The 12,529-nt window shown below is 38.9% G+C and overlaps 2 protein-coding genes across 8 annotated transcripts; both read left to right on the top strand.

The window, feature by feature from the left end:
- The first annotated feature begins 3,976 nt into the window (after positions 1-3,976).
- On the top strand, positions 3,977-4,764 carry LOC111797675 (kiwellin-like). The gene has a single exon (XM_023680759.2). The coding sequence runs from the start codon at positions 3,977-3,979 to the stop codon at positions 4,604-4,606; it is 630 nt and encodes a 209-aa protein (XP_023536527.2). The 3' UTR covers positions 4,607-4,764.
- Positions 4,765-5,639: 875 nt separating this feature from the next.
- LOC111797178 (PPR superfamily protein) lies at positions 5,640-12,286 on the top strand. 7 transcript variants are annotated; one of them, XM_087124955.1, is made up of 6 exons: positions 5,640-9,117; positions 9,240-9,354; positions 9,492-9,533; positions 9,715-9,846; positions 10,068-10,158; positions 11,602-12,286. In XM_087124955.1, exon 1 carries the CDS (start codon positions 5,693-5,695, stop codon positions 8,948-8,950), a length of 3,258 nt encoding a protein of 1,085 aa, XP_086981081.1. In that variant the 5' UTR covers positions 5,640-5,692; the 3' UTR covers positions 8,951-9,117; positions 9,240-9,354; positions 9,492-9,533; positions 9,715-9,846; positions 10,068-10,158; positions 11,602-12,286. The 7 variants fall into 7 exon arrangements, with proteins under 7 accessions (XP_086981081.1, XP_086981079.1, XP_086981078.1 ...); XM_087124953.1 differs by having other exon boundaries at positions 9,240-9,384; XM_087124952.1 differs by adding an exon at positions 9,934-9,983 and having other exon boundaries at positions 9,240-9,384; positions 9,492-9,846.
- Positions 12,287-12,529: the final 243 nt, after the last annotated feature.

Genomic DNA, 12,529 nt, shown 5'->3' with positions numbered 1-12,529 from the left:
GTTGAGTTTGACCCGCCGAATGGCAAAAAAAACACGGACCAAAAAAGGGAAACACTCGGGAATGGCATTTTTAGTAATTTTATCGAAAGTGGAAAGGGCATTATGGTCCAAGGATAATGCTCGGACCAAAATTTAGTACGTGGGGAGTGTGCCAGGCTGGGCCTGGAGATTTGATGCCACGTGTACGGTCGAGATTAGGGCTTGGATTTATGCTTCGTCGGTAGGATCTTTCCACCGACATTCAGATTTAATGGCTTTTGGCAACGCATATGGATTTTTCTGTGGTGTTAAATCATTTTATTTTTTATTTTTTTAATTATAAATATTAAAATTTTATGGATTTTATCTAACACACAATAATAAAAATAAATAAAAAATTAGAAAATTAGAATTTTACATTTAATTGAAAATTTATTTTTTCAAAAAATTCAAAATTTTTAAAAGACAGAACATAACGACACTTTTGTGTAACATGTTGTGGACTTAATATGGTTATAAAAGCAGAGATGAGTTTCACGCGTTTTAAACTCGACCTGTGCTCGGTTAGGAAGATTGGCAACATTCTGAGTAGTACCACCTACCCTACACCCTACTACTTATGAGCGGTCTCCGACCTACTACTACTCGAAAAGGAACTAGATCAAGTATTAGTAATTGCGTATCGGGTTAAAAAATTTGTCTGATTGATCGAAGTAGGTATTTCTAGTAGATCTATGGATCATGGAACAAATAGGGCGAGTAAACCCTATTTAAGATCTCACATCGGTTGGTGAAGGGAACGAAGCGTTTCTTATAAGGATGTAGAAACGTCTTCCTAATAGAGCTATTTTAAAACCGTGAGGTTGACGACGATATGTAACGGGCCAAAACAGACAACTATCGTACTACTACACTACACATAAAATTGGGCCCAAAATAATGACCAAATCCACCAAGGAAAATTAGGGTTTGGATGGCCCAAATAAGTCTTATCTCCAATGGATATGTCTAAAGGTTACACAACACTAATGGAAATCTTAGAAGTGTTGCGCATTGTGTCCAAGTAAAAAAGTGGAGAATACTCGAAGATTTTAACCCGAAGTTTTTAACCGAGGTAACTGAAATAAACTAGATGTAGGGTTCGAGAGGGATCCAAAACTGTTCAACCTCGAGGGAATGAACGTCCACCTATGCACCTGCAATTTGCTCAACCGAGCCAGACTCGTTCAGGAATTGCTCCTCATATGCACTTGCATCTTAGTTTTTCGAGTTTTATTCGGTTAAAACAGAATGGTAATCAATTGGTTTAACATATATACTCAAACAGTAGGCCAGAGGTTCAAGTTTCTGCCCTCTAAATTCTCGTAGAACTAAAAAAGGGGGTAAAACTTAATACTAATCTCAACCCGATTCAACTGGTTTAAACATACTCGAACAGTAGGTCAGAGGTTCAAAGTTCTACCTCTACATTGTCGTAGAACTAAAAAAAGGGTAAAACTTAATATTAATCTCAACTCGATTCAGCTGGTTCAAACATACTCGAACAGTAGGTCAGAGATTCAAATTTCTACCTCTACATTATCGTAGAATAAGAAAAGGGGTAAAACTTAATACTAATCTCAACCCGGTTCAACTGGTTTAAACATACTCGAATAGTAGGTCAAAGGTTTAAATCTCTACCTCTACATTGTCGTAGAACTAAAAAATGGGGTAAAACTTAATACTAATCTCAACCCGATTCAGCTGGTTCAAACATACTCGAACAGTAGGTCAAAGGTTTAAATCTCTCAACCCGATTAAACTGGTTTAAACATACTCGAACAGTAGATCAGAGGTTCAAATTTCTACCTCTACATTGTCGTAGAACTAAGAAAAGGGGTAAAACTTAATACTAATCTCAACCCGATTCAACTGGTTTAAACATACTCGAATAGTAGGTCAAGGGTTTAAATCTCTATCCTAACGTAAAATTGTTCGTTAAATTATGACCGTCTCCTCGAAAATTTCTAAAAAAATATGGATTTATTAGAACACGTTCCATAAAAGTCAACAAATTAATGGTTGACTTGACTTGACTTGGTCTCCTTCATGGGGATGCGAATGATTTTATCCTTTTAAATTTCAAAATCTTTTTTAATGAATTATTTAAATCTCTTACATTTACCAATTTTAATTAAATATATATTTTTTTCATTAGTGGATATTAAATAAATATATCCGGAAATTTAGAGATAAAGTTAAAAGGGAAAATATTTACTTTTTTTTTTATATTCGTTGACCATTATAACGGCCAAGTCAACTATATATATTTACTAAATGTCAACTTGGTACGAGTAACTTTCATTAGTGGATGTTAAATAAATATATAGAGTAATTTTGAAGCATATTATTAAAATTTAAACGTTTGCATTACTCGTACAAGTTAAGTCGATTTATCGAAGTCAAGTCAAAATTTTTCGAGCAAGTTGTCTTAGAAAGTCAACTCAAGTTCCCGTCATATATTATATATGCTTATATGTAACGTTTATTACTTTAGATATCGACTAGGGTTCGAAAATCGGACTCGACACCTGATTGCCTCGACATTCTCCTGTGAAATGTTCACGTTACTTACTATATTACGTACTTATCTCGAACGGTTGTCTTAGAAAGTCAACTCAAGTTCCCGCCATATATTATATATGCTTATATGTAACATTTAATACTTTAGATATCGACTAGGGTTCGAAAATCGAACTCGACACCTGATTGCCTCGACATTCTTCTGTGAAATGTTCATGTTACTTACTGTGTTACGTACTTATCTCGAACGGTTTCTAAGAGTGAAAACTATCATCACAAACAATATAAATCTTTTTAACATGTTTTGGCGACGCTTATAATGATAATGGTAGAATTTATAGTGGAGACTAATTCTCCGTAAAAAGGACTAAATACTATTTTATTAGAGGAGGAACTAAAACGGTATGTTTTAAGTTATATTAAAGAAGAAGGGACCCGCCCCGAATAAGACAAGAAATTCTCGTTCAAACGAAAATAGGAGATGGAACGGGAAAAGATTCTTTCTCGTTAGTTAAACAGTAATAGCTTAAGCCCACCACTAGCAAATATTGTCCGCTTTGGTCCGTTACGTATTGTTACGTGTCTACTAGGGAGAGGTTTTCACACCTTTATCAAGAATGTTTCGTTCCCTCTCCAACCGATGTGGGATCTCATAGTCCACTATTCTTGGAGGCCCAGCGTCCTCATTGGCACACCACCCAGTGACTGGTTTTGATACCATTTGTAATAGTCCAAGCCTATCGCTAACAGATACTATCCGCTTTGGCCCGTTACGTACCGTCGTCGGCCTCACAGTTTGAGATCTCGGTTGGAGAGGGGAATGAAGTATTTCTTATAAGGGTGTGGAAATCTCTCCCTAGTAGACGCATTTTAAAACCGTGAGACTAACGACAATACGTAACGGGTCAAAGCGGACAAAGCTAGTGATGGACTTAGGTTGTTACAAATGGTAACAGAGCTAGACACTAGACGTGCGCCAGTGAGAACATTGGGCCGTTACAAATGGTATCAGAGCCTCACCGGACAGTGTGAGGCATTGGTTGAAGTAGGGCTAGACACTCTCCATAATAGATGTGTTTTAAAATCATGAGGCTAACGACAATATGTAACGGGCCATAATGGACAATATTTGTTAGTTGTGAGCTTAGGTTGTTACATAAATAGAGTCGGGGACGGGAACAACTAAGACAATATGTTTAAATTATATTAAAGAAGGGACCCACCTGAGACGGACCGTGAAGAGATTTTTTTCTGTTAGCTAAACGGAGGATGAAAATGACAATAACTTAGAATGACGGGTCTAGAATTCAAAGTCAAAACCAAAGTCTCCCAAAAGGACTAAATAGCAAAATCTTATAAAATGAGGGACTAAAAAGATATTTATTTCAACTATATAAGGGCAAGAAGCCCCTCTTTTCTACTCACATCAACCTCCATGGCAACCTTAGCGTTTTTCGTATCTCTTATTCTTCTTCCTCACCTCTCTCTATCAACCTCTTCGTGTAACGGTCCATGTCAAACTCTCGACGATTGTGACGGCCTGTTGATTTGCATTGACGGCGTCTGCAACGACGATCCCGACATCGGCACTACCCAATGCTCTACCGGCGGATCCTCGCCATCTCCGACGAGTGATTGCCAGCCGACGGGAACCTTGGAGTGCAATGGAGAATCCTTCCCGCAATACGAATGCTCACCACTAGTGACTTCCTCGACCGAAGCTACGCTGACAAACAACGATTTCAGCGAAGGTGGGGACGGTGGAGCTCCGTCGCAGTGCGACGAGAGCTTCCACGACAACTCGGAACTAATCGTGGCGTTGTCGACTGGTTGGTATAACGGGGGCTCGAGATGTGGGAAGATGATAAAGATCACGACGTCCAATGGAAGATCGGTGGTGGCTAAGGTGGTGGATCAATGCGACTCAGTGAATGGGTGCGATGCGGAGCATGCTGGTTTGCCACCGTGTGAGAATAATATAGTGGATGGGTCTGATGCGGTGTGGAGTGCCTTGGAGCTTGATAAAGATGTGGGCAAAGTGGCTATTACGTGGTCCGATGCTTAGGATTCGAAACCCGTTCGATCTTTTAAATAAAACGCTATGAAAAGTTTCAGACGTTTAGTATCGTCGATTATCACGACCTATGAAATAAACTACATGTTTGTAGTAACGTTTTTCGTTAGCTATCGTATCTATTATTTCTATCCTACTAAGTTGTTTTATCGAATCATTGCAATTGACGTTTAAGTTTGAAGAGAAGATAGAGATCTTCGTAACATGGGAACTCAACCGACTCGAACGGTTCGTGACATTTTAAATATGACGGGTTTTTTTCACAGAACTTCATCTTAATCAGTAACCGAAGAAAGTATTGACAACGAAGCGAGAAGATTGCAAATAGTTTCAAAATTCTCGAAAAAACGAGGGGTTTTTTTAAGTAAACAACACGCTCATTTCAGTAACCCGAGCAAAAACACGATCAAAGTACTTCTTGGAAAATATTTCGACCGAGACAAAAAAAAAAAAAAAAAAAAAAAAACAAAGCAACCCGTTCTTAATCACGTTCAAACTAACTGGTTCACGAGTTAATAATAAAATTTAACAGACGTGAAAGCAAATAAACAAAATGCTAAGATTGGTCTCAGTATTTGATACTGTCAGGGCTGTTATGTATAGCCATCAGCCTTACGGTTTTAAAATAGATCTTCTAGATAGAGATTTGGTCGCACTCGGTCCCAATGAACGGACAATTCAACCCAACTCAAAAAAAAAAAAAAAAAAAAACTAATCCAATTAAATCTTTGAGTGAATTGGATTATCAAATCACGTGAAGACTTGATGAATAATAGATGTTCTTGAATTTCTTTTTTATAATTTTAAGAGATTTTATATTTTGGGTTGGTGAATTCGTAGATTTATGATGCATGTTATGCAAGATTTTGGTTCCGATTATGAAACCGAGATACATTGCTTGCTAGTCATTGAATTTGAACTCGTAATCTCCATCTTGCTGGACAAATCACCGTGAAATTGATTGATTCATACATGTGAAGCATCGAAAATCACCGCACAATCTAGAGAATTTCAGAGAGGTGGAGAAATCCGCGCCGCGGGAAACCCTAATTAGTCTCGTCGCTCTCGAATGCTTCCATGGAGAAGAGCATTTACACAATCCTCACCGTTGGTCGCTGGGAGTCACTGAATCACATGAACTATAAGTTCGCTTCACTCAGACCGATTCATGGAGTTCTAGCGTGGAAATTCCTCAAGTGGATTATCAAGCAGCCTGGTTTGGAACCCAATCACCGCACGTATATACTCGGTATTACTACTCATATACTCGTTAAAGCTAGATTATACGATCATGCCAAATCAATTCTGAAACATCTATCACTGAGCAATTCTGGGTCGAATTTTCCTTTTGGTATTCTTATGGATACATACCCTGTTTGCAGCTCAAATCCAGCCGTTTTTGACCTTTTAATTAGAGTTTATTTGCGACAAGGAATGATTGAGCACGCTGTTAATACTTTTTCTTCCATGATCATTCGTGGGTTTAAGCCATCTGTTTATACTTGTAACATGATCATGGCTTCCATGGTGAAGCATTGTAGAGCTCACTTGGTTTGGTCCTTTTTTAAGGAAATGCTTACCAGTAGAGTTCGTCCGAATGTTTCGAGTTTTAATATATTGATGAATGTTCTATGTGTGCAAGGGAAGCTTAAGAAAGCTGTTCATACTTTAACAATGATGGAGAGGAATGGTTATGTTCCGACGATAGTTAGTTATAATACCTTGCTTAGTTGGTGTTGTAAGAAAGGAAGATTTAAATCTGCCCTTAAGCTTATTCATCATATGGAAGGGAAGGGAATTCGGGCGGACGTGTGTACTTACAATATGCTTGTCGATAGTTTGTGTAGAAACGGTAGAAGTGCACAAGGGTATTTAGTTTTGAAGAAAATGAGGAAGAAGATGATAACTCCTAATGAAGTTTCTTACAATACTTTAATTAATGGCTTTGTGAAAGAGGGAAAGATTGGGGTTGCTACTCGGGTTTTTGATGAGATGACGGAGCTTAATCTTTCGCCAAATCTCATAACTTACAATATTCTAATTAATGGACACTGCATTGATGGTAATTTTGAAGAAGCTTTGAGAGTTTTGGACGTGATGGAAGTGAATGACGTGAGGCCTAATGAGGTTACGATTGGAACGTTTTTAAATGGACTGTACAAGGGTGCGAAATTTGACATGGCCAGGAATATTTTGGAGAGATTTAGAATCGATCGAACATCTCTTAATTTTATCGCATATACTGTGATGATGGATGGCTTATGCAGAAATGGGTTGCTTGATGAAGCCTTTGAATTACTAAGTGAGATGTGTAAGGTTGGTGTTGATCCCGATATCATAACGTTTTCAGTGCTTATAAATGGATTCTGCAAAGCTAGGAATATTAAGAAGGCGAAGGAGATTATGTCTAAAATGTATAGAGCAGGACACGTTCCGAACACTGTTATTTTCTCTACATTAGTATATAACTCTTGTAAGGCTGGAAACGTTTATGAAGCAATGAAGTTCTATGCTGCTATGAATCTGAGTGGGCAGAATGTTGACATATTTACATGTAATTTATTGGTCACTTCTCTTTGTGAAAATGGAAAACTAGTAGAAGCAGAGGAATTCGTGCATCACATAAGTAGGATCGGTCTTGCACCTAATTCTATTACATTTGATTGTATCATAAATGGATATGCAAATGTAGGAGATGGGTTGAGGGCGTTTTCAGTATTTGATAAAATGATTAGTTGTGGTCATCACCCTAGTCCGTTCACCTACGGCAGTCTTTTGAAAGCGTTATGTAGGGGAAAGAATTTTCGGGAAGCAAGACAACTATTGAAGAAGCTTCATTGTATTCCATTGGGCGTGGATACTATATCGTACAACACGTTAATTGTTGAGATAAGTAAGTCGGGAAATTTGCTGGAAGCAGTTCTTCTATTTGATGAGATGATTCAGAATAATATTCTCCCTGATAGTTATACATACACCAATATTCTGGCCGGTTTGATTAGAAACGGGAGATTGGTTTGTGCCATCGTGTTCTTGGCAAGACTCGTGCAAAAAGGAGTTCTATCATTGAATTCAATTAACTACACCTGTTTGATTGATGGCCTTTTCAAGGCTGGCCAGTCAAAGGCCGCAGTATTTCTTTTGCAGGAAATGGAGGGAAAAGGCCTCTCGTTAGATTCAATTGCGCTTAATTCGATTATAGATGGATATTCAAGGATGGGAAAAGGGTTTAGTGTTCGTTCTCTCATTAACAACACAAATGTAACGCCTAACTTGACTACGTTTAATATATTATTACATGCGTATTCCAGAGGACGGGATATAATGACGTGCTTTATGTTATATAAACGTATGAGGAGAAGTGGCTTTTTACCTGACAGATTAACATACCATTCTCTTATACTTGGACTTTGCAACCATGGTATGTTGGAACTTGGAATTAAGATGTTGAAAATGGGAATTGCAGAAGGTTCTACTATCGATGACGTGACATTTAATATGCTCATTAGGAAGTGTTGCGAAATGAATAAGCTGGATAAAGTCATCGATTTGACGAATAACATGGAAGTTTATCGAGTTACTCTCGATACAGACACACAAAAAGCTATTACTGATGGACTTATTAGAAGGACGGTTTCCCAAAATTCGTTTGTATTTATGCTTGAAATGCTTGAAAAGGGTTTCATCCCTACGTTTGGACAATATTGCACTCTGATGAAAGGAATGTGTCGAGTGGGCAACATACAAGGGGCGTTTGAATTGAAAGATAAGATGGTGGCACTAGGTGTTAGCTCGGATGATGCTGCAGAGTGTGCTATGGTTCGAGGGCTTGCACTTTGTGGGAAGATTGAAGAGGCAATCTGGATTCTTCGAAGCATGCTTCGGATGCAAAAAATCCCTACTACCAGCACGTTTACAACTTTGATGCACGTCCTCTGCAAGAAAGGAAATTTTAAGGAGGCACAAAATTTGAAGAGCCTTATGGAGCATTATCATGTGAAGCTTGATGTAATTACTTACAATGTTCTCATTTCTGATTATTGTGCTAAAGGTGATGTTATAGCTGCACTCGATCTTTACGAAGAGATGAAACAGAAACGTCTCTGGCCGAATATGACCACCTATAGAGTTCTAGTTGCTGCTATTAGTACTGAACAGTATGTTTCTAGAGGTGAAGTACTTCTCAAGGACTTGAATGATAGAGGATTAATTTCTGGGTATTTGGACGGGAAGTCCCAACGTTCGTGCAGGAATTTTGTCGTTGCCTTGGACAAACTGAACTCCTTGAGGTTCAATCAAGGAAATAAAACCAAAAACAAACAAAAATACGATTGACTCGGATCGTGAATGCAAGGAAAAATCTAGTGCTCAATGGGAGGGACGAGTATATCTACCCATTTTTGACCTATTGGTCCTAGTATCATAGGCGACCGAACGACAGAGGATATAGAACTCAATATCGATCTGATACAAACAAGAGGCTGTTGCATAATGGCTTTAAGGTTAGGCTTGCCTTATGCTTTTTTTTTTTTGGAGAAAAAAAAAAAAACTGTGACCTTTTTGTATTTTTTGCTCGAGAACATTTTTTTATCCGTGTACTGAAATGTCTTTTCATTTCCTCCAGTCGTATTGCATTCATGTGCTTGCTTGGCTAACGTGAAATTTGTACGATCCAACGTTTAATGGGAATATACATAAGAGCAAATGGATCAAAGAGCCAAATAAGGCAGCATCAGCTGGTGTTAGCTGCTAAAGCCTCTTTCATTGCTGTATCATTCTTCTCTTTCGATGTTCTTTATGTTTCCTTGTTTCTTTGAGATTTAAGCTACATTTTCTGCCTTCTACCTTACCTTTTACACATTTTTTTTTGTGGCAGATGCTTCTCAACTATGGGTGTTGCGAACGAAGAAGCACAGAGGTATATATCGTTATCGATGTTATGGGATTATGTGGATACGTGAGTCTTCTCTTTAAAAGATCACGTGTTTGTGTTTTTAAGAAGATATCTTGTTGTCATGTGATACAAATCGTTCCTAAACGTCTAATTTTAAGTATTGGCATAGCTGAAATGTTCCATTTCTCACGACTCCCCATCGTAGACTACCACTGTGAGCTGATCGTGCTTTGCTAATGGTCATCTGCCTCCATCTACCAAGTGGAAAAGAACCAGGTCTCGTAACATTTGCAACCATGGTGGACGCCTTCAGACCGATCTCAACAATAAAGATTAGGTACGTAGCCCTCATTGTGAGCGTTTGGAAACTAATAAGAGAACGTTTGACTCGATACAAATGACATGGTTCTTTTCCACTTGGTAGATGGAGGCAGATGACCATTAGCAAAGCACGATCTCAACAATAAAGATTAGGTACGTAGCCCTCATTGTGAGCGTTTGGAAACTAATAAGAGAACGTTTGACTCGATACAAATGACAAAAGATTCCCCTCCCTAGCTTGTAGCCTTGAAGTTGCTCAAGCTCTTCACGAGCCAATGCATTGAGTAGCTCCAACACATCAGACAGAGTACGACAGAGTACAAAAGAGGTCAGTGCTCCTTCGTTATGGTCTGAAATACTAGATGAATCCATGTCTCCAAATTAATTGTTCGTTATTATCTACTTTCAAATTATTAAATCATTTATGTTCTTGATTTTCGTTTTACCAACACTTTTGAGGAACTTTTCTTTAGTTTTGATGAGCTTACTGGTTGAATAATCCTTCAATTCCTTCCAATGATACTTATGTCTCTAAAAGAAAGAGAACATTGTTCAAAGCGACCGCTAGCATATATTGTCCTCTTTGGCCTTTCCCTTTCAGACTTCCCCTCAAGATTTTTAAAACGTGTCTGCTAGGGAGAGGTTTTCACACCCTTATAAAAAAATGCTTCGTTCTCCTTCGGGGCCCAGCATCCTTGCTGGCACTCGTTCCCTTCTCCAATCGATGTGGGACCCCCAATCCTCCTCCCTTTGGGACCTAGTGTCCTTGCTGACACATCGCCTTGTGTTCACCCCCTTTGGAACTCAGCCTCCTCGCTGGCACATCGCCCGATGTCTGGCTCTGATACTATTTGTAACGGCCCAAGCCCATCGCTAGCAGATATTGTTCTCTTTGGGCTTTTCCTTTCGGGCTTTTCCTCAAAGTTTTTAAAACGCATATGCTAGGGTGATGTTTCTCGCCTATTTGTACATTTTCAACTTATTTTTTACTGATGAGCACCACCAAAAAATGCCTCTCAAATTTGTTTGTCTATGTTTTTGCTTTGAATCTTCTTTTATTTTTAATTGAATAAGTTACAAATTTTTGTTAGTATCAGATTAATTGAAAGGAACAACAGTACATTTTTGCTTATAGTGATTACCCGTTTGGTGAAGAAGTCTATGTTGGTTCAATATAAAGTAAGACAATTTGTGAGATCCCACATCGGTTGGAGAGAGGAACGAGTGCCAGCGAGGACGCTTGGTTCCAAAGAAGGGTGGATTGTGAGATCCTACATCGATTGAAAGGGGGAATGAGTGCCAGCGAAGACGCTGGGTCCCAAAGGAGGGTGGATTGTGAGATCCCACGTCGATTGGGGGGGGGGGGGGAACGAGTGCCAGCGAGGACACTGAGGATTGTGAGATCCCACATCGGTTGCGAAGCATTATTTATAAGAGTGTGGAAACCTCTCCCTAGCAGACGCGTTTTAAAAACCTTGAGGGGAAGTCCGAAAGGAAAAACTCAAACAGGACAATAGCTGCTAGCGGTGGGGTTGAACGGTAGTCGTTTGAAGAAAATTTCCTTTTTTAAGAAAACTCCTCTATCGCCCTTGTTGACACTGCATCGTGCCGAATTTTACTTTCTTTTCAGTCTTCTTTTGGAAGCTTGCTTTTGTTGTTGACATGTTGTACGATTCATCAATATTTTGTAAACAATGTTTAAGAAAAGACACTAAAAAACTGTACATGAATTTTGGAGCTGTGGTTTTTCTAATTACTGATACATTTTCAGGGAGCTTTTCTATTCCGTGAGGGGCAAGCTACAAATAAAGCAGAGTAATACACATGGATAATGCTAAATGGAGTAACTGAGGTTGAGCTGTCTTCTTATCTCAAATGTTCTCTTTTGAAAAATATCTAGTAAGGGCTTATTTGGACTGAAAGAGACCGTTAAGTCGAGCCTTGTCGGAACATTGGGTTGCCTGAATTGTCAGATGATACTATATGGGGTCTTATTTATTATTTCTTTTGAGGAACAAATCTTGGTCAATTATCGGCTTAGAGTTTCGTTAGAGCACCAGAAGGCGCATGTAGGTGGGTTCTCCCCTATTTTCGGGCTGCTAAACTTGAGTGGGTCTAAGTACGAAAAATGAGCCATGCAAGAGACCGTTAAACGGAGCCTTGTTAGAACATTGGGTTTCCTAACTTGTCAGATGATGCTATGTGGAGTCTTATTTGTTATTTCTTTTGAAGAACGGATCTTAGCCAATTATCGGTTTAGACTTTTGCTAGAGAACTAGTAGGCGTGCATAGGTGAGTTCTCCCCTATTTTTAGGCTGCTAAACTTCGGTGGGTAAATGAGCCATGCACGAGACCGTTATGCGGAGCCTTGTCAGAACATTGGGTTTCCTAACTTGTCAGATGATGCTATGTGGGGTCTTATTTGTTATTTCTTTTGAAGAACGGATCTTAGCCAATTATCGGTTTAGACTTTCGCTAGAGAACCAGTAGGCGCGCATAGGTGGGTTCTCCCCTATTTTCAGGCTGCTAAACTTGGGTGGGTCTAAGCACGAAAAATGAGCCAGGCAAGAAACCGTTAAGCGGAGCCTTGTTTGGTATGAACCATCCACTATTCGAAAATTCGGTGGTTTTTTAATCAAGCTTTTTCTTTGTTTGACATGAATACATTTTAGTTTTGTTTTCCTTTTTTAAGTGGATCC

The sequence above is a fragment of the Cucurbita pepo genome, chromosome 6 (assembly GCF_057944985.1).
Source record: "Cucurbita pepo subsp. pepo isolate OVF chromosome 6, ASM5794498v1, whole genome shotgun sequence".
Lineage (NCBI taxonomy): Eukaryota > Viridiplantae > Streptophyta > Magnoliopsida > Cucurbitales > Cucurbitaceae > Cucurbita > Cucurbita pepo.
This window is presented reverse-complemented; position numbering and strand designations above follow the sequence as displayed.